This window comes from Leptopilina heterotoma, unplaced genomic scaffold (assembly GCF_015476425.1).
Source record: "Leptopilina heterotoma isolate Lh14 unplaced genomic scaffold, ASM1547642v1 Lhet_325, whole genome shotgun sequence".
NCBI classification, from domain to species: Eukaryota; Metazoa; Arthropoda; class Insecta; order Hymenoptera; family Figitidae; genus Leptopilina; species Leptopilina heterotoma.
In genome coordinates, this window is record NW_025111019.1 from 184,956 (window position 1) to 206,883 (window position 21,928).

Consider the following 21,928-nt stretch of genomic DNA (forward strand, 5'->3'; position numbering starts at 1 on the left):
TTTTTATAATGAAAAATATTACAAAATATATTTCGACTATTTTTATAATTGAGAAATGTAGTAAATATTAAAAAAAATATGTAATTGTTTTTGAATTTTGCGGCGCTAATTTCTTTAGTAAAATAATTTTGAATCACATGACCGCAGCGTCTCTCACGTGACTTTCCTTAACGTCGAAAATCGGAAAATTAATCAAAGTAATTTTCTCAATTTTCAGTAATTTCCCCAAATTTACAAAGTTCCCAAATACCTATAAGAGATGAATATTATTTTATCGTTTAAAAAAGTAAATATTAAATCAAGTACAGTTGATAAAATACTAAATATAGTGAATTTGTTTATTCTCGTGAGTATGATTCTAATTATTATCACTTTTTCCTTTTTTTAATAATCGGCATAGTTCTTTTTTTTCTAAAAATCGAAAAACGACATAACCTCACTTTTTTTTTTATTATTGTTGTCATTGTTGTCGATTTGCAACATTTGTGAATAAATTAAAAATCGTGAAAGAAAAAAAGGAATGAAAATACTCGTGATTAATCTATAAACAAAATTTTGTTCTTGTTTTATTTATTCAAGGTGAAATACGGAAGAAATACTGTAAATTTTTGTGACTGCAGTGTTTTCATTGGAAATATTTTCGCGAGTATTGTGAGCAGGTGAAAGAGAAAAGTGCATGTGTGCATTTTAATATGTGGAGAATATTCTGAGAAAGAGAATTTGAAACAAAAAAAAATAGCGGCCTGGCGATAATATTATAGGTTATGTTACCAGAACAATAGATTCACAAATCTTGGAGAGAAACGAGTTTGTAGGAGAAATAAAAGGAAAAATACAAGCAAGGTATTAAAGTCACGAATATAATTGTAATAATAATTCCAAGTTTGTCATGTATATTTACTTGCCATTTTTTACCGAAAACAGGTACTTTTCTTCTTTGTAATTTTTACGTTTTTTAAATATCAATATTGTCGTCACTATTTTTTGTTTATTTATTTAGTCGAATTTAGTTGAATTTAAGTTTATAGATTCATTTAAATTTAATTAATTCCACTCTAAGTTATTAATTTGCTAGTCGGAGAAAATTCATTACTAATTATCTATTTTATCAGTTAAATTTATATAATTCATAAAATAATAAATGGCAATAAATTATTGGAGTTTTATTTCTCGCGATGACTATTACTCGGTGAACTGAAGAATAAGCAAAGTCGTGAAACAAATATTCGTCCTTTCTATAATAATATAATCTCTCCTCGTCCTTTCAAGAATACTTTTTGCAAGGCTAAAAACGTAAACGTTGTTCTTTACGCTGAATATTCTCTAGGCAGACAATAATAATAATAACAATAATAACAATAATAATATTTCTCGTGACGTTTTCGACATTAATGACACGTTTTCTTTTCCTTTAATTTATCACTGCTCTCTCAGTGTGTGTTTGTGTGTAATGTACCACCCAGGTGATTTAATATTCTTTTGTCGAACAATGAGAAAAGAAACATTTGTTTTGACGTTTCTTTTAAACCCTTTTTCGATACATTATTATTCTTTTTTATTTCATTTTTCTTACTTTTTTATTTCGTTTTTGTTACCTTTTTATTATCATGTTTGTCACTTCAAAATTGTTTTAAATTGCAAATTTTTTTGTTATTTTTACCGATTTTGTCATTCGGAACAAGTTGACACGGAAGTTAGTAAAAAAAGAATTCTTTTGATGCTTTTTTCCAAAAATAATTAGTCCCGTTAATTAGAATTGTAGCTGATTTATCTTTTTCAAGTTTTGTAGATTTAATCATTGAATGAATAAGAAGGAACAATGAATATCACTTTCCCCACGCATATCTGTCAGCTAAGAATTTACAAATTCCTGTATTTCTCTTCAAAATTAGTGACTTCCTGGATTTTTTATTCTTTTCCTCTTACTCCACTTTTGTTGAGAAATTTCTTTTTTTTAATGAAGTTTACATTTTTTTTTTATTATTATTACACCATTTAATTGACCATTTAATTGACTTGAATAAATATATTATTTGATTCATTTAAATATTTAATTGATAATATTATTAGTATTCCAATTTATGTATATTAAATTTATAATCTTTTTTTTATATAAAATGTTTTCAAGGTTCAATGGACAAAGAATGAAATAATAAAAGAAAGAAAGAAAGAAAGAAAATATCAGTATTTTTTTTGAATATCGGCTGGTCCGAAAAAAATAAAAAATTGAAACAAAAGTATTAAACACAAATAATGTAATGTGGTAAAATAAATGAGAATTTTTCTTTTTCGAAAAAAGAAAGAGAAAAAGAAAGAGAAAAAGAAATTACAATGAATAACTCTGAGATTTTAATAACAAATGGACATCGATGTCCACATCGTGGTTTGGCGAAATACCCGAGCATCGATAAGAAACTCTGGGACGCAAGCAGCAGTTGGATTCTACAATGGGACAATATTATGAAGCATCCCGGAGCAAGAGCAAGAGGTTGTCATTGCGACGTTCACAAACCTCCCTGGTTGTACCCAAATTTAGGTATTTGGCATTTCAAACGAAAAAACCTCATTTTCAAAACTGTCTTTTTAATTATTAATACATTATATACCAGTAAATAAAAAAAAATATCTGTGAAATTTTTCATTACCTGTTATTGCTCGATAAAATGTTTACCACTAACTATATATTTCAAAAAATGAAAATACTCATTTCCTTTGTGAGCGATGATACAATAATGTTTCTCCTGTTTTCTGTTCACAGTGGGAAAAGAATCGGACGAACCTGACAGAGTGGTGAGTAAAATTACCATGTTTGATTTTTGATAGTTGGTATAAGTGAATAATACGAATATTTTAAATGGTGCGAAAAATGATATTGAATTTTAAGGAACTTTACTTTTGCATTGCAGATACGATCGGCGCCTGTCAAGAAAGTTACTTCTAGTCTTTTGCAAAAAAGAAGTCAGTTTGGACCCGCGAAGCAAGTGCTTTCAGTGCCAGGTACAAAGCAAAAACAAATTTTACTTTTTAATGGTAGAATAAGTTTTTATCTATGTATAGGTGATAATTATTAAATTCGTCGTGATTTAATGTTAGACAATCATTTTTTAGTATTGTAGAAAAAAACCAAAAATTGCTGTCCACGCTTTTTGCTTACTAAGAGAGCACAATATTTATCGTCATTAATTATTAGTCATTCATCAAGTCTAATTGTACTAATTATTTAATTTTTAATTATTATCAACGAAAATATTTAGTTTAGTTTATTTTAATTCAGGACTCGAACTAGGTCCGTAAATTCCGTAAAGGTCCGTAAGTTTGCTTCAAGTCCGTAAAAGACAATTTTTTTTTTTTAAAAAGTCCGTAATTTGATAGAGAAAAGATGAAAAGTTCGTAAATTGTTCGATATAATTTGCAGAATTTTAGAGAAATTATTACAAATCATTGCAAAAATTTAATTATTTTCAAAAATTATTACAAAATTCTTCGCTGAAATTTAATTACATTCAAAAATTTTTTTTAAATTCTTGTCAAAATTCCAATTATCTTTAGAAATAATTAAATTCTTCTACGCAATTCAATTCTGCAACAAAAATTTCAAAAAAAATTCAATTATTTACAAATTTTTTATAAATTTCCTCGCAATCATTCAATTATTTTCATAAATAATAAAACCTAATGCAGAATTTCAATTATTTTTAATACAATAAATTTTAATTTAAAATTTTTTTATTAAAATTCGGCTAAAGAATTCAATGATTTAAAAATTTGTTGATAAAATTCTTTATAGGAATTGAATTTTAAGAAACATTCAATTATTCAATAAATTATTATGCGTAAATTTTTAGAAATAATTGAATTTTGAAATAAATTTTTTTGGAAGTTTAATTTAATTTTTTTGATATTATTTTAAGTTTTTATTTTCTAATATACGTTTAATTGAGTAAGAATTTACAAATAATTGAAATTTCGTAAAATTGATTTTGTAAACAAATGGATTTGAAAGTTGTCAAAGAACTTTTTCGAAAATTATTATTTTTTGGTCCGTAAAGTTCGTATTTTTAAATACTTGAACTGGTTCGAGCCCTAATAATTCATTATAAATTAATTTATTATTTAAACATTCATTGATTCATTATTATTAATTGATAACCATAATTAGACAAATTAGTATATGACATAATGATTGTTTTTGCTATTATCATTCACAATGCCGACTATTATAATTAATTAGTTTTTATTAAGTTATAATTTCAAATTTAATTTTTAATTTTAGTTTAATTTAAATCTTTTGATTATTAAAATTATTACTTATTTATTTTTACTTTTATCTGCTAGTCCATTTTGTAATTCATTGAGAGCTTTTTTCGTTAACTATTCGCTTTGCATGGCAGATACGAACAGTCACGATGCAATTTCGAAGCCGACGGGTGTCAAAAGAATCCCGTCAATAAAACCACCATCAGGTACGATTATATTTTTATGTGTTGACTTTTCTTCTTTTTGATTGTCTCTTTTTTTACACATTGTTGACAAAAGTATTCATTTTCTTATCAAAAATTCAATATTTTTTGGTTCTTCTCAAAATTATTTTATAAAGAGAAAGTAAAAATTAATTATTTTTATGTATAATTTCGTACTTTGTTTGTTGCCGTCTAACAATTTTTCTGTAATTTTGAGCTATGAATATTATCAAAAAAATTGATCGCTTGTATTTTTAGTTAATTTTCATGCGACTAATTAGACGCATCAATTTTATACATTTTGTATGATTTTCCATTGACTAATTTAATTTAATTGTTAATTGATTTTTACTTGCTTAAGAATCATGTTTTTAATAACGCTTTTTTGGTTTGAATTTCATTAATTTAAAGAATATTTTGGAATTTTGTGTTTCAAAATTACAAACAAAAAATTGTAATTGAACAATTTTGTCTTTCTTTAATTTTTGGATTCCTTTTTCTTTTTCTTATTTTTCGTCTATAATTTATTCTGTAAATTATGATATTGAAAGTTGTGAAATGTTCACAGGGCAAGCAGGAGCAGTGGATGAAGATACATTTATAAAAGCCTTCGACGACGTTCCCGATGTGACAATATTTTCAGCTAAAAATCTCGAGGAACAAATGAAAGTTATAAAAGATATCGTCGGGGACGAGAAAAAAGACTGGAAACTTAGAGCTGACACTGTAAGTTTGAAAACTATTTTTTTTCATTTCTTGGTTTTGAAAATAATTTGAAAATTTAAATATTTTCATTTATTGCCGTTTATTTCTCAATTGTAATTGTTTTCCTCCTTTTGCCTACAGATGAAGAAATTGCGAGGAATTATAATTGCCGGCGGACCGAATTATGAAAATTTTGCCGAGTGCTTGAAGAATATGCAACGCGCATTTGACACTGCCTGCATGGATTTGAGGTCGCAAGTTGTACGCGAGGCGGCAATTACAATGGCCTTTTTGAGTCAACAATTGAAAAACAAATTCGCCTCATTCGCTGAAGCCGTTCTGCTCACACTTATGAATCTCATTCAAAACAGTGCCAAAGTAATTTGTCCATTCCTACTTTCTTTATTCAGTTTAAAATCATTGAAAACAGTAATAATTTGTTGTAATTCAGTAACAAATGTGTAATGTCGATAAACAATTTTCCAGGTTGTAGCCTCGGCGGGTGCAGTCGCGGTCCGATTCATTCTCCAACATACACACGGCAGCCGTTTAATTCCAATTATCACGACGTGTGTGAATCACAAGAGCAAAGAAATTCGTCGCGCGTCGTGTGAATATTTGAATCTTATACTGAAATCATGGCCCCAACAACTGTTGATGAGGCACGTGAATATTCTTCAGGACTCAATCAAAAAAGGAATTGCCGATTCAGATCCAGAAGCTCGTTGTTTCGCTCGAAGGTATGTTTTTTCATTTTATTAATGAAACTTTATTTATTTATTTATTTATCTCCTCTCGTTTTTCCACAGTTCCTACTGGGCGTTTAAGGATCTATTTCCCGAGCAGGCGGAGGTTTTGTTAAACAGTCTGGATGCCACGTACAAAAGATCATTGATGTCGTTGAGTAACAGTGGCAGTATAAACAGTTTGAACGCAGTGGCGAGAACGACGAGCGTCAGTCCACGAGCCTCGAGGCCCGCTTTGAGCGCCGCAGGTTTGTTTCTTTCATTTCATTAATTACTTATAAAATCATTCAAATTCAAATTCGAATTCAAATTCAAACATGCACGCAAAAATAGTCATTTTCGAAGTTATTAGAATTTAACAATTAGTTGGACTTTATAGTTGTAGTAAATTTTTTTATTATCCATTAATTTTCTTTTCCATTTACCATCTCTTTACAACTGCGCAAAATTCATATTTCATTCAAAAAATATCTACGCTTTTGCGCATGTCCATAATTATAAATCGCCATGACCGAAAAATTGGTGCGATTTTAATATTTTCAATTGACTATGTATTTTCTGAGAATTACATTTTTAAATTACATCAATAATTTTTATATCAATGGGTATGATGGAACTATATTTTATTAATTAAATTAAATTATGCATTAATAAAATTAATAATTTCAGGGTTGCCACAGGTCAGGGAAAAGTCGGGGATTTTTATTAAAAATACTGGAAAAAATGTTAGTTTTTAGAATTTATAAGAAAATTCTCAATTTTTGTGTCTTTATTGTTTGTCTCATAAACTATAAAATTGCCAAGAATTCTAATACAAAACCTTCAATTCTTTCTATTTCAGACAGTAATTTAAAAAAAAAAAATTGTACTGATTCTCAAAAATTTTTTTAAATTCGCCGAAAGAATTCAATTATTTTTAAAAATTTTAATAAAATTCTCCATAAAAATTCAATTTTAAGAAATATTCAATTATTTATTTTTGTATTTAAATAATTGAATTCCAGTAGAATTTTCTAATAAAAATTGATTAAAAAATGAATTTCAGTTAAAATTTTCTAGATAATAATTGAATATTAAAAGCATTATAGCATGCATTTTTAGAAATAATTGAATTTTGAAAAGAGTTGAAATTAAAATCTTGGAAAATTGGAATTTACAGTTACAATAATAATGATTTTATCACTCTGCCAACTTAAATTTCTTCATGGTTTATAATAATATTCTCTTAATTTATTGAATTTCAGAAGGTTTGGAATTTGAAAATCTTAGTTCCCGTGGAAAAATAATAATGATTAAATATTTAAAAAAAAAAGAAGTTATTGATGTTTTCGATTAATTTTACAATTAAAATTTCGTCAATAATGTAATAGTACATTTTTTTAAGTATCTAATAATTTTTGGAATGAATAAAAATATTCTTCAGGGTCAGGGAAAAAGTCAAAATTAGTCAGGAAAAAGTCAGAGAAAAACAAAATTTAATTTTTGTGGCAGCCCTGATTAATCAAATTAATAAAAATAATAATAATTTCGATGATTATGAATTAATAAATTAATTTTACTAGTTTACAAGAAAATAATAAAATGCAAATAAGAATTAAGCATTCCCATAACTTCAAAAACGACTATCTTTCAATAAGTTTTTTTTACCGCTCTTAAATTTTTTTCTATATTTTGAATTATATTCTCCCTCCTTTTTAACCCTTTTTACAGAAGAAAACCGATAAAAATTTCATTTTTTTCTTAATTAGAAAACTTTTATTCTGTTCTTCTTTATCTATTATTTTGCACCTTTGCTGAATATTATTTTTTCTTCTTTCTGTATTCCTTTTTTCTTTTTTTCTTTTTTTCTATTGCTTTTATAATAAAGTAAAGAAAAAGAAAAAGAAAAAGGAAAAGAATTAAAAATTGTTATTTGGTTTTTTAAATATTTTTCATTGCATTATTAAAATTGAAAAAAAGTAATTTTCATTAAGAAAAAATGGTGTTCTTGCATTAAAAATTTAGGAAGAAATAAATAAATAACTAATTTTGGCTACTTTTTTGGTCTGTCCTATTTTTTTTGTTTTTTTTGTGAATTTTTTTTCTTACATGCTGCTTTGCGATTCTGCCTTGCATTTCACGTGCGAAGGTAGCACTGAGAACTTGCATCATACTCAGGGCCAACCTCATGGCCCACTGAGACGAACTCCGTCCTTACCACGATCATATCGTCAATCTGGGATTCCGATTCTGCAAAGACCCACTGACAATTACTGTAATTTTCTCCATTTCAAGTTTATCTCGCTTGTTTTGTTACATATTACCTTTTAGGCATCTCTCAAACTAAACATTTCATTTCAACGAAAAACTAAAATATATTTTTAATTTCCAAACAGAAGTGAATTTTCCTAATAAAACAATAGATTTCCTCCCTAATAATAAATTGGTGGAAATTAATTAATTAATGAAAGATAGAAAATAAATTCATTTAATCGTTTTGTTAATAGTAGTGGATTGACTGTTTATTTTTACGATTCGGTGGTGATAGAAAAAGTTACAAAAGTATTTTAGTAAATTTGTTTTATTAATGAGGGATTATTAACTGAACTAATTGGTTAATTACTAATTAAAAAATTCCGAAAGCTTTCATAATTTCTACTAATTTAATTTTTTTTATTTTATCCCACAAACTAATGTAAATGTTTTTAAAATATGTTAATTTTGAAATTTTGTTGTATTTACACTGTTTTTTAATTTATTTTTTGTATTTTACTTTTTACTAAATAGTTTTTCAAACATTATTTTTAATTGAATTAAGTTAATTCCTTTCCTATAATTATTTTTCATATTAAAAACTGTTTTCAATTTTGAAAGAAAATGTGTTTACAAAAATTGATAATCCTTTAAATTCAATAAATGAAATTGAATAAGTATGTAGAAATTTTTTTTTATTTCTGTAAATATTTGAGAGAAGCACAACAGTTAATTAATAAGCAAAAAACCAAATCGCACTTGTAAAGACAAAACATTTAATCTCTCCAGTCCTTTGTAGTTTCGGTTTGCCTGCGAGACATTAAACACTAAAGAATAAAGGGAATTAATTATTGAAAAATAATAATGTAATATCAGCACTTTTTTCTCTATCGCACATTTTTTTCTTCTTCTAATTAAAATTTCTAATAAAGAATTGTTTTTTATTTTCACAAAGGCCGAATTACACCAGTCGGACGGTCAACGAGTGCTATTGATCATCAAGCTGCTCAGAGGGCAAAAGCCAGAATGCTCTATGCGAGCATTAATCGACAAAAAGCCACATTACGTAAGTGAAAACATTTTATTTCTTTTTATATTCCTACTCTTATTTTTGTTCTTCATTTCATCTTTTCTCTATTTATATTTTTAATAAGTTTTTCATTCAATTGAATAAATGTCAGAGCTTTTTTTTCAAAATTTTAATCTTACTTTATCGACGGAACGTAGATGAGAAACTATGATAGATTTTTTTTTCTTGCGGCTCTCAGATCATAATGATCCTGGAATACCGAGAGGTTTGTTAAATTTTTTCTTTTTTTTTCTTTTGCACTCACAGTTATTGTAATCACAGTTTTTGTAATTATTAAAAAAATTTGTTTTTCTAATTTAGCGCGACAAAGTAAATCGCCTGATTATGGAGTTGTCGCGAGTCCGGAGAGAGTGGCGAGGACGAGGACAAGAGTTGCTGGCGTTTCGCAGTCACAACGTAAGAGAGAATTTTTTATTAATATTCTTTAATATTCAATTTCTTCACGTGGACAAAAAGAATTCGGACTTTCCAATTCTAATAATTTAGAAGTTGAGTAAATTTTTGGTTTTTCAACATTTTGAATACTTTGCAGCGAGCAGCAGATCAGGTTCGCCTTCGTCGAGACTCAGTTACGCGACGTACAATCGTGAAGGTGAATCTCTCGTTCCACGTCCTAGGAAACTGTCGAGTCAGGGCGTTGGGAGTACGGGAAACAGTCGTGAACCTAGTCCACAGCGTTTTGGAATTGAGAGGAATTTCGGCTCAAAACTAAGGTACATTTTTAATAACTAATTCAAAATTTCAATCTAACTTTAAAACCTTTTTCCTTTTAATAATTTAAATTCGCTCTACTGTTTTCTTTCTTAAATTTAATCTAAAAATTAGAAATTTTTGAAAATTGAAATAAAAATAAGAGGATTTTGTTTTCTTCTTTCTGCAGAGGGAGAAATTTACACACGTCGCCGACGGACAGGCCACCCTCGAGGCCAGTTATGGCGCAAAAAATGTTACAACAATCGAGAGAAGCCGAGTCAGCATTGGCCGACGCTTTAACATTTAATAGTATAGATAATTACAATAGAACACCAAAAGGAAAAGGCGATCACAGCGACGACAGCGAGACGAGCAGTATCTGCTCGGAGTACAGTTTGGACAGTTCACGACGACCTAGTGACGTAAGTTTTTGTTTAAATCTATTTTTATTCGCGGTATTTATTAAATTCAATAATTATTAAATAAGTAGGCTTCGCACTCATCTACTAAAACCACTATTTACTACTTTTTTTACAATTTGCTACTATTTGGGTAATTTTTTTAGATTTCAGCCACTAAAAGCTACTATTTCTGTTTTTTTCGAGAATTTCCACTACTTTAATTAAATTCGCTAATACCAGAAATCAAAAAACTATTCTCTAAAATTATAATCAAATTCTCTAAAACGATTCAATTATTTTCAAAAAATATTCAAAATTCAAGTATTTTCATCAAATTTTGCAAAAGAATTTAATTACATAGGTATTTAAAAAAAAATGATAAAATTCATCCAAATTTCAATTATTTCCATAAATAATAAAATTCTTTTCAGAAATTCAATTATTTTAAATAGAATTTTAATAAATTTTTTTTAAATAATTAAATTATTCTTTTAAATTTAAATAAAATTCTTTCCAAGAATTCAATTATTAAAGATAAATAACAAAATTATTCCCGAAAATTCAATTATTTTGAGGCATTTTAATAAAATTCAATTTCATAAAATTTCCAAAGAGAATTCAATTATTTAAAAAATTTGTTTAAAAAAATCTTTGTCAGAATTCAATTCTTTTTATGAATAAAACAAAATTTCTCAAGAATTGAATTATTGAAATTAGAATTTACATAAAATTAGTCGAAAAAAATGAATTATTTAAAAAAATTTCCAAAATTGTTCGCAAGAATTAAATTATTTTTCTAAATATTGAAGTTCTTTGATGAATAATAAAATTCGTTGCAGGAATTAAATTTATTAGCAGTAGGATGAGAAGGAGTAAATATTTTCGATGAAAATTAGTAAAAAGTCGGGAAAATAAAAAATATGGAGTGCAATTTTTGACAGTTTTGTGAAGTGTCTAAAACGAGTTTTTTTGGTCAAGTTTAATTTTTCGATAGCTACATTTTTACTACTTTTTTAGTTTGAAAGCTACTTTTTGCTACTTTTTTAAAAATAATTATCGAGTGCGAAGTCTGTTATAGATTAATTTACATATTTGCCAAAAAGTTTGAAAAGTTTATTTCCTTCATAATGCTTTTTTTTAAATAGAGAGAGGAGTACCTTAATTGTTTTTGTGAAACTAAAAATTCAGAATGTTATACCTACTTTTTTGAAATGCAGTTTTTTAGTTCATGTACTGTATGTTGTGGTTTTTTTTGTCGTCTTTTTTTCATTTGTTTTGGTTCTAATTCCATTGTGTTTAATGAATTAAAGTAATAATATACACTTGTGTTTTAATTTAATTAATTAATTAATTAATTATTCATAATTTTGATTATATATTATCATTCATCATAGATTAAAAAGAGAAAAAATTGGCACTGATGCATGTTTAAATTTTGATTTTGATTTTTTTATTTATTTTTTCTGAATTATTTTCTTGGATGATCCATGTGTTGTGATCTTGGCCACCCGATAGTCTTTCTCGTGGAGCGGCTCGCAACAGAGACTCTATCGAGATTTATGGGATCAATCAGTCCCGAAGGTTGGTCAAATTCAATTTTTGACTTGCTTTTTTAAATGCATTTTCTTTCGCTATTTTTTACTATTACGCAAATCCTCCCAGTCTCGGTTTTTGCTCTTTTACTCTCTAATTTATTTGCGATTTTGTTTTATTGGTTTGTTTTTCCCAGTTTCTTTCTTTGGTTTTTAACTCTCACTCTTTATTATTCTTTTTATTTCTTTACAAATTTTCCCAAACTCTTTTATTTGCTTTTTAACTCATTTTTTTTCATTTTTTCTCTCATTTAGTTTCCATATGAAATAAATTTTGTCTGATTCACACATTTTAATATTTTGAATTCTTTACAATATTTTCTAGTCATCTGTTTTGTGTTTCATTTCTAAAAATGGTTTATTTACTTTTTTGTATTTTTTCCCGTAATTCTTCTTTTTTGTTTTCTTTAACTTTTTGTATATTTTAAGTTCTGTTTTTTCTGTTTTTTTCATTTTTACGTTTTTTTTCAACATTTGAATATTTTCGATTTTATTTTATTTTTTCTCTTTGGGTATACAATTTTTTTTTTTTTTTATTTACTTCTTGCTTCTTATTCATAAAACTGCATTCTTAGCCTTGAATACTTTATTTGAAAAATATTTACAATTATTATCGGTATAAATTGGTAAAAAATAAAATGCTAGAAATAATTTATGAATTGGGGCAGAAAAAGGTTTTATTGGAAATAAAATTTTTATTAATTAATATATTTAACTAATTATTTTACTAGTTGAGATATTAATTTTTTTCTCTTACATAATAGATACTTTCCGCTTTCAGAAATATTTATTATACTTGGCAAAATAATTATATAATAATAATAATCGAGATTAAAATAATTATTAATGAAATTTTCTGTTTGCTTGTTTGTTTGTTTGTTTATGGGAAACTACAGGATATTAAGGAAATAATAGAGAACTGCAGCCGAAAGCATTGGAGTGACAGGAAGGAGGGTCTCGTTGGTCTTCAGCATTTTCTCTCCAATGGCCAAACATTGTCGGGCTCGGAATTGAGGAAAATAACTGACATTTTTTCAAAAATGTTTATGGACTCGCACACAAAAGTATTTAGCCTATTTTTGGATACACTCAATGAATTAATTGTCACGCATAAAGAGGACTTGGGCGACTGGCTCTACGTTCTTTGCGCTCGACTTCTCAATAAATTGGGCACCGACCTCCTCGGCTCGGTGCACGCCAAAATTCACAAGACTCTCGATATCGTTCGGTAAATATTCATTTTTCTTTCGTTAATCAACAACACAACAAGAAACCTTTTAATATTTTAATGTATATTTCTAATGTTTGTTTTGGTAAATTGATGTTTTTGCAGGGAGTCGTTCACTGGAGAGCAACTGTTGCCGGCTGTGATGCGTTTCATAACGGATCCGACGCAAACGCCGAATTCGCGAGTAAAAGTGGCGACATTGACGTTCCTCACCCAGATCACGGAAACATCGGTGCCGTCGGCGCTGACGAGTACAGCGGGTTCGGCCTTGGCGCGACTCATCGACTGGACGAATGACAGCAAAAGTCAAGACGTGAGGAGGCACGCTCAGTGCACTGTGATTGCCTTGTATAATTTGAATCCCGCGCAAGTTACCCTGATCCTCTCGGAATTACCAAAATACTACCAGGTGAGTTTTATTATTTAACTAAAAATTAACATTAACATTAAAGTGTTAATTAATAAACTAAGAACTAAGAAATGAATTGTTTTTTCCTTGACGCTTTTAGGAAGCTGCGTTGCCACTGGTGCAAAATCACTTGAGAAGATCTACGGGAACGAGTCATCCGTCATCGCCGAGCACTCCTCCACCTCGCGTTCCTCATTCGCCCGCGAGAAGATTGAAAGCAGATGTGAAAAGCGAGGTCGATTCAGGCGACGATCACTTAAACCCAGAAGAAGTTTACAAGTACGTTTTTCTTCATTAAACGATGGAAATTGATTAATTGCAGGCTTCGCACTCATCTACTATAACCTACTATTTGGATACTTTTTTTACATTTCTGACACTAAAAGCTACTTTTTACTATTTTTTCAGTTTTATAACTACTTTTTGCTACTTTTCGAAATTTGATTATTGAGTGTGAAGTCTGAAATTGAATAAGTAAAAGCATCCCGTTAAAATTGTTTCTTATTTTTCATTATTCAATTTGATGTTCAGTATCAATAAATAAATAGAAAAAATGAATATCTAATAATTTTGTTGCACTAGATCTTTAAGGAGGACAACGGCGGAAATTCAGAATTATGGTTTCGAAAGATTGGAAAGAGCGACGACGAGTAAAGACAGTGGAATAAGTAACATGGCGGATGTGGAGGAGAGAATCGAGTCGCTCACCTTGACGAATTCGGTAATTGATTTCATATTCTTATTTAATTTAATTTAGCTTGAAAACTTTTAAAAGTAGTCAAGTTTTTGTTTTGTAAAATATTTTTTCTGTTATTAATTTTGTTTGCTATTTTTACAACTGTTGAAACCCATGTTTTAAGGGCCGATCGTCGTCCGTTTCTTCGCCAACTCAGAGAGGTAAAGCCGTGACAAATTCCACTGTCAATGGAACGAACGACGGATCAGAGGCGGATGTTTTGATTCCACAGGAGAACAATGGCTTTAAAACACACGGTATTTAGCATTAGAGAAAAAAGTATTATTGGTCGTGAATTTAAAATATTAAGTGTTGGTAAAAATAAATTATTTTGCGTGTAGGTTCGTCACCGGATTCGTTGCGTGGTCCCGATGTAGTTGATAATGTAATAAAGTCATTGCAGGCACCGGAAACCGAGGAACAGGAGAAAATAACAACTCTCCAGGAGTTTCAACTGTATCTTCATGACGGTGATATTTCCTACGTTAAGCAAAACTTCAAGTTAGTTTCTCGCTCTTTACTTGAATTAATTAACTATATTAATCTTCATATTCTTTCATTCATTCTGTTGATAGTTTCAAGTACTTGAAAAATATAATATTTGTTGCATGTTTCAGGAAATTATTAAAATGCCTTCTGGAGAATTTAAGCAGTGAACAGGTGAAATTCGTACTGGAAATATTAAAGACCCTGACGGAAATGGTCAAGTGCATGGAACTCGTCGAGATTTTCACGAGCTACGCGGATCTTCTTGTACTGAAAGTGATAAATGCCCACAAATTCGACGAGCCAAATGAGGAGGCTTATAAATTGACAGTAAATAGAATAGAGGTATTTGGTTTTTTGCATGGTTTTGTTGTCCAAGGCTCCAAGGAAAAAAAAGAAAGAAAGCAAAAAGAAAGCGATCAACGGAAAATTTGTAAATTTTCTCCTGGGCTCTTTCTTCTGTTTCTTTAATTGTTTATTTTTTTAAGTAATTAATTGACTATTATTAGTAATATAGTTAATACAACTATTACAATGAATAATTAACTGATTACTAATTCTTTTTTTTCATTTTTCCCTTTTTTGCATGATCTGTTTTCTTTGTAATTCCCTTATTTCTCATTTTCTATTGTAAATACATAAAATAGCTATATTTTATTTTCTTTTTTTCCTTTTTCAAATTTATAACAAAATTATTTCTCTCAACACTTTGCACGGATTTGCACTTTACTTTATTTTTGTTCAGTGCATTAAATTAGTGAATTTTTATTTGTAGTTGAGAAGGAAAAATAATGTAATAATTTTAATTCTTTTTATTTTTTATTAGTAATATAAATTCTTTCCTTTCTTTGGTGAACTGTAAAATAATAAAAATAAATAAATAATAAGAATAATTTTGTTAAATGTTAAATTGAAATTGATCTCTCTGATTATTTGTAAATAATTGTAAATAATTGTACATTTTGTAGAAATATTAGTTTGTTTGTATTTTTTATTGAAATTTTAATGAAAATTTTTGTCTCTTCATCTCATAGATTCTTCGAATAGCGGAAAAATGTGCGGCAACGATAGCGACAATTTTGCCAGCCGACAGGATAATTAACTTAACGTCGTCAATTATAACCACCGAGGAATATCCGAGAAATATGGGAGCGATTAAGATGCTTCAAAAGGTTGTCGAACATCATGGACGACAAGTCATCGAACCTTTTCTCGATCAAGTCATGCCCAGTCTAATTCAGGTATTTTCAAAATAATATATATTTTCAATACAATAATTAACAAATTCGATTCCATTCAATAAATTATAAAGAAATTTTTCGAAAGAATTCGTTCTCTTCTTTGACTCGGACTGGTTATATTTTTGTTAATAATAATTGGTCCGTAATTTTTAATTATTTTTGGTCAGCAAAGTCCGTATTTTGAAATACTTGAACTAGTTCGAGCTCTGTGAACTGCTTGAAAGTATACTTAAATTTATGAAAATTAAAAGTAAATCCATTAGTAAATTGACAAAAAGGAGAATAACTGGAGTTTTGATTGTTTTGATGCTTTGAATCGCAGGCTTACGACCATCGAGAGAGCAAAGTGCGAAAGAGCGCCGTGTTCTGCATGGTGGCGATACACGAGGCCGTCGGCGAGGACAAGTTGAAACCACATTTAAGCTCACTTTACGGGAGCAAACTAAAACTGTTGACTATTTACATTCAACGTGCACAGCAAGCAAATAGTCAACCCGCAAGTCCACGGAGTAGCAGTAAAAATTAACTAGTGTCGAATGCTGCGTCGCTCAGGATCGCTATCCTCAAGAAATTTGCGCGCTGTTCACGTTTTTTTAAATAATATATAATTAATAAAAAAGAAAAACAGAGAGAAAGAGAGAGAAAGAGAGAGTGAGATAAAATCAAGTTGACGTGTATATATATTTTTCTTATTATTTTTTCTCTTCATTTTTATACGTATTATCCAGCAGAAAAGAAAAAAGAAAAAAGAAAACAAAAAGAAAATCAGGACAAAATAATATGAAACACGACATCCATTTTTCAATTCCTCTTTTTTGTTACCTTGTGTCGTTAAAATGAATTAATTATTATTACTATAATTATTAATATTAATTAGGAATAATTAAAATTAATATTATTTTTATTATCATTAATATTATTATTGTCCAACGAGAAACGTAGAGAGCCTTTTCAAATGCTAATTATTTAAACAAAGTTTAATACGTACATCGTGCTACTATATTATTATTATTATTATTATTATAATTATATTAATGTATCTATTGTTATTCTATTACTAATAAAGTGCAAGAGGATTCTTTCATTTGGTGATAGTATTTTCTTTTATTTCTCTTTCTTCACTGTTTCATTCTTGGAAAGGGAAATTATGTTATGTAGAACGTGACTTTTTTTAAATGGGTTTATGGAAATATGAAATGAATTTTTTTCCTTCTTTAGTTATAGTTACATCAGAAATCAACAACTTTTATAAAAATTTAACATTTACTATACCAAATTTGATATAAATTTTTGTTCAACCAATATAATTTATCAACAAACACGACTGGCGGAAGAAATAAATATTTTTTTTCAATAAGAAAAGAAATGATAAACAGGTGTATATAGAAAAAGAATATTCAGTTTTCTTTTTTATAAAGTGAAAAGTGTTGAAACTTGCTTTAAATTGAAAAAGTAAAAATGAATACTTCTCGGCGCATTCTAATTTTGATTGTTAGTTGTTTTCTTATACAAGGGTCCATTCAGGCTGAAAAGGTAATCTTGTTAAAATAAGATTCTAATATTTCCAATTATGATGACCTACAGACTTCGCACTCATCTCCTAAAACCTACTATTTGCTACTTTTTTGCGATTAGCTCCTATTTTGAATTTTGATTCAATTATTTATAAAGTTTATAAAAAATTTAATAAAATTCAAATAATATGAATAATAAAATTTTCACAGTAATTTAATTATGTGAAATAAATTAAAAGAATTTTTTTGAAAGAAATCAATTATTTAAATATTTTAATAAAATTCTTTAAAAAGAAATTAATTATTTTCTTAAAATTTGTTCTCTGTAATGTTGCTGCAAAGTTTCAGAGTAAGCTTGCAAAATAATTAATAATTAATTGTTTGTTTGATGAAAAATTAATAAAAAAATACTTGAAAATTTTTATTTTCAAGCTTATTGTGGAACATTGCGGCATCATTGCACGGTAATATTGATGCAACGTTGCCAAGTTAAGTAACATTACTGCAATATGCATGATAATGTTGCCGAAAGGTTACCGAGTAATGTTGGGATAAAAATTGCAAAAAAATGACGTTCCCGCCAAACGGATGTTACTCAAAACTGAGTCAAAACCCCGTGTGCACCTCATGCAGAACGTAGCTTTTCCGCACTTGGTGCATAATGTACTGTTAAATATATTCTCTTACAGACGAAATCTGAGCTTGAAAATATTCTCGAAAAGTTCGAATCTACTTTTTATCGAAATTTTTTTCTGATTAAAAATTGTGAAACTGATGATCTGAATATTAAACACTTTGACGATGCAAAAAGTAATACAAAGACAAAGATAAATAAAGATTTACTATCAGACAATGATGCTTCAGAATCAATGAAGGAATTAGAGAAATTTGTAACTGACCCTCAAAAAACCCAATGTGCGAAAACTGTTAAAAAAATTACTCTGGATGAATCAAACATTTTGGTTAGTTTATGCAAAAATAATATAAAAATCCCACTTAAAAAAATAATTTCAAGTATTAATAAGACTTTTCTTTTAATTTGTTTTTTGCGGTATAATAAAATTCTGTTTTATTTTATATTTATTCGAAACCTTACTTTTTCGATAATATTCAAAAATTGTTATGAAATTTTCTTCCAACTATTTCAAGTTGAATTTTACTCTTAAAAATATTTTGACATCCGTTCTAGGTGAAAATGGACTGCAACAAATACGTTCGTGTAAGTGTAACACAAAACATATTGCATATTCGAGTAATAAAATTAATTTTAAATCATTATTTTTATATTAACTGATTCAAAAATTGAAAAAAGCGCTTATTATCAATCACTACAGCCTATTTGAAATTGCAATATTAAAATTACAGGAAATGAAGTTGGCAGAGTTTAATGACTTCATTTATCAAACCTTACTGCAATATTTATATCTTGTTAAAGAAAATCTTGTACTCCTTTATAAGGTTAATTTTCCAAACAATAAAGGAAATGAACAGACCTACTATGACAATGTTAAAGAACTCGAAAAGATGTATATTCTTACTGACATTAGTAGTAACACTACCGTAAACATTGAAAATTTAAAATCAAGTTTCGGTTTCTTATTGCACCTAAACAATGATATAGATGGAACAAGTGCTCCTGAAGAAGATGATGAATTTACAGAAGATTATGAAAATAAAATGACAAAATTTGAAACCGAATTGGTAAGAAAAATTGTATAAACTTATTTTACAAGATTTTACATTCCTTTAAGCAATCATGTTAAAAAAATTAATAAAAATAAATATCTCTCCCCTCCATAAAAAATAAATATTCTAATATGTAAGTTTTTTTCAAATTGTATAATACATCAAAAAATTTTGACTCAGACAGCCTACTATACATTTTATTTGTTTCAAGTAAAATTGTTATTTAAAATAAATAAATAATTTAGTAGGGTCTGAGACAAATAATATACTTTTATTATTCTGTCAAAGTAGAATAGGAATCCCTGCTGGAAGTAAAGAGATACAAAGAGATTAAAAAAAGGGGATAAAAAAAGATTAAAAGGTATAATAGTTTGGAGATGCAAAATGGATACTTAAAAGAGATACAAATTTTTTATCTCTTTCTATAACCTTATATTTATATATCTTTTTATCCCTTCTAATCTCTTTATATACAGTTTCAGATATAGAAATATATAGAAAAAAATATATAAAAAGAGATAAAAAATTGGGGATGCAAAGTGGTGAATTAAAGAAGATAGAACTTTTCTATCTCTTTCTATTCACACATTGCTATCTTTCTCTATCCATTTTCACATCCTTTCTAATCCACAGGAAAGTAAAAACAGAGATATCCCTTATAGAAGAAATTGATTTATTTTAATTAAAAACTTTCTCTATTGTTGTTAATTGAGTTTCTTAATCGTGTTGTTCTAATTCATTACTATTAACTATAAAAAATTTGCAAGTAAATCTTTAATATATTTTTAGAAAAGTTTCGGTGCTGTGTGAGTTTAAAACTAATTTTGGTTGTCTATTACTGATAAGCATTTATTGGTTAAATATATTTACAATAAACTACAAAAATATGAAAGTTAAACTCAAACAAAAACGTAAAATCGCACAGTGCATAACACACGCTTTCTGATCTACGGATCTACTGACTCGACGCCATGACACATAACAGCTGGGAAAATCGACGCATGCGCGTATATCTTTATCAGTATGTATATAGAAAGGGATATACTATAGTAGATTAAAAGAGATAATTTTATTATATCTCCTCAAATCCCCATATTCTTGTCTATCCCTATATATCTCTTCTAAATATGGGATTGAAAAAAGATAAAAAGAATACCATTCGGAAAAGAAGAATGATAAAAAGGAATAGAAAAAGTTTAAAGTTTTGCAGTCTCGCATTTCTATCTTAATAATGGGAATAAATAAGTGTTAATAAGGTCCTACATAAAAAGCGATGGAAGGGTATAAATATGATATCAATAGTTATTAAGAAAAGGTTATAAATGTGGACAAAGAAGATTATCAAGAACTTCTGTCATAAAAAGAGATAGAAGTTTATAGACAGGTTATTAAAAGGTATTGAGAATAGGTTATTAAAGGCCAACGCAGAATAGATCTGTAACCGGAACCGCAATCGTAACCGTAAGCGTAAGAATGAGTTAGAGAAGGATAAACAATATACCTATTCTTCTTTAACTCATTCTTACGCTTACGGTTACGATTGCGGTTCCGGTTACAGATCTATTCTGCGTTGGCCTTAATAGGTATAAAGAATAGTGTCTATAAGGTCTAACATTGAAAGAGATACAAGGAAATAGACAGGATTTTAAAAGTAATAGAGAAAAGGTGATTGAAAGGGATAACAAAAAGTTGCAATAAGATTGTATATAAAAAGAGATAGAAGGGTTTAAAAAGGCTATTAAAAGTTATTCAAAAAAGGTGATTAAAAGAAATAGCGAACAAGTTGATAAAGGTAGGAATAGAAAGGCATAAAGAAGTATAGGTAAGAGATTAAAAGTTATACAATATTCATATCTCTTTCTATATTAGCAATAGAAAGGGATTAAAAGAGAAAAGGTTTCTATCTATTTACTTCCAGCAGGGATGTAACCGGAATCGGAATCGTAGTCGGAAGCTGGTCGGAAGCTTTCCGATTGCGATTCCGGTTACGTTTCTATTGTGCTTTGTCCATCTTGACTTTAAAACTCCCTCTGGTATTTTTAACGACCGTTATTGTATTTAGAAATAATCGGCAAATTGGTGGAGATTTATGTACAATTTCAAAATATTTATGACTCTAATGCAATATTTATATTAACATTATAGAAAAATCTAGAAGCGAATCTTACAGTAAGATATAAGACTATGCCAGTTAATGAACCAATTTCTTTTCCAATGCCAATAATTGCTGGAGTTATACTTGCTCTATCTACATTGTGTCTTTTTATGAAGAAATTCTCTAAAACATAATGAGAAAAATGCCTAATAAGGAGGAATTTCAAGAAAAGAAAAAAATAGTACAGAATTACTATTAATTTGATAAGTTCCTCTCAAATCTTAATAAAATTACATTTTGTTCTATCAATTTGTCAATAAAACAATATATCTAAAAGTAAGAAAAATCGCTATAATTATTAATAGAAATACCTATTATTATGACATTAAATTCTTCAACTTTTTTCATTAATTGATTAAATAAGTATCATATGTACTACATTTTCAAGTCATATGTTCTGCGCCTGAATTTTCTTATCTAAATATTGAGAATTTGAGATTATATTCGCATTTGCCTTAGGTACTTTTTCGATTTGTCGAGTTGTGCAAAATCTAAAAAGACTTCAAAAATATTTTTTTAGTTTAAAATTTCTTGTTTTTGAAAAATGCGACGTG

The 21,928-nt window shown here is 28.1% G+C and overlaps 2 protein-coding genes across 10 annotated transcripts in view; both read left to right on the forward strand.

The window, feature by feature from the left end:
* LOC122504858 (CLIP-associating protein 1-A) overlaps positions 1–17,103 on the forward strand; it is a 34,408-nt gene extending 17,305 nt beyond the window's left edge. For 3 of the 9 annotated variants that reach the window (XM_043616155.1, XM_043616156.1, XM_043616157.1), the window contains 21 exons: positions 2,759–2,790; positions 2,907–2,997; positions 4,392–4,463; positions 5,029–5,186; positions 5,307–5,543; positions 5,652–5,905; positions 5,975–6,159; positions 9,099–9,209; positions 9,534–9,629; positions 9,766–9,946; positions 10,114–10,348; positions 11,843–11,908; positions 12,816–13,147; positions 13,253–13,556; positions 13,657–13,835; positions 14,139–14,277; positions 14,417–14,549; positions 14,634–14,793; positions 14,910–15,123; positions 15,813–16,019; positions 16,342–17,103. In XM_043616155.1, coding sequence (XP_043472090.1) covers positions 2,759–2,790; positions 2,907–2,997; positions 4,392–4,463; positions 5,029–5,186; positions 5,307–5,543; positions 5,652–5,905; positions 5,975–6,159; positions 9,099–9,209; positions 9,534–9,629; positions 9,766–9,946; positions 10,114–10,348; positions 11,843–11,908; positions 12,816–13,147; positions 13,253–13,556; positions 13,657–13,835; positions 14,139–14,277; positions 14,417–14,549; positions 14,634–14,793; positions 14,910–15,123; positions 15,813–16,019; positions 16,342–16,545 — 3,590 coding nt within the window. In that variant the 3' untranslated portion in view covers positions 16,546–17,103. Of the gene's footprint in view, positions 1–217; positions 347–579; positions 844–2,128; positions 2,537–2,758; positions 2,791–2,906; positions 2,998–4,391; positions 4,464–5,028; positions 5,187–5,306; positions 5,544–5,651; positions 5,906–5,974; positions 6,160–9,098; positions 9,210–9,533; positions 9,630–9,765; positions 9,947–10,113; positions 10,349–11,842; positions 11,909–12,815; positions 13,148–13,252; positions 13,557–13,656; positions 13,836–14,138; positions 14,278–14,416; positions 14,550–14,633; positions 14,794–14,909; positions 15,124–15,812; positions 16,020–16,341 lie in introns of those variants that run through there. The other 6 variants (XM_043616162.1, XM_043616163.1, XM_043616159.1 and 3 more) reach the window with 6 other exon arrangements.
* A 196-nt stretch (positions 17,104–17,299) lies between these two features.
* On the forward strand, positions 17,300–21,660 carry LOC122504860. The gene is made up of 5 exons (XM_043616164.1): positions 17,300–17,552; positions 18,223–18,495; positions 18,723–18,752; positions 18,899–19,234; positions 21,365–21,660. Exons 1-5 carry the CDS (start codon positions 17,478–17,480, stop codon positions 21,506–21,508), a joined length of 858 nt encoding a protein of 285 aa, XP_043472099.1. The 5' UTR covers positions 17,300–17,477; the 3' UTR covers positions 21,509–21,660.
* The last annotated feature ends 268 nt before the right edge of the window (positions 21,661–21,928 follow it).

Coding starts and splice junctions, on each gene's coding strand:
- LOC122504860 (XM_043616164.1), top strand. CDS start 17,478: ATGAATACTTCTCGGCGCATTCTAATTTTGATTGTTAGTTGTTTTCTT. Junction 18,496..18,722: donor TGGATGAATCAAACATTTTG/GTTAGTTTATGC, acceptor CATCCGTTCTAG/GTGAAAATGGACTGCAACAA. Junction 18,753..18,898: donor ACTGCAACAAATACGTTCGT/GTAAGTGTAACA, acceptor TTAAAATTACAG/GAAATGAAGTTGGCAGAGTT.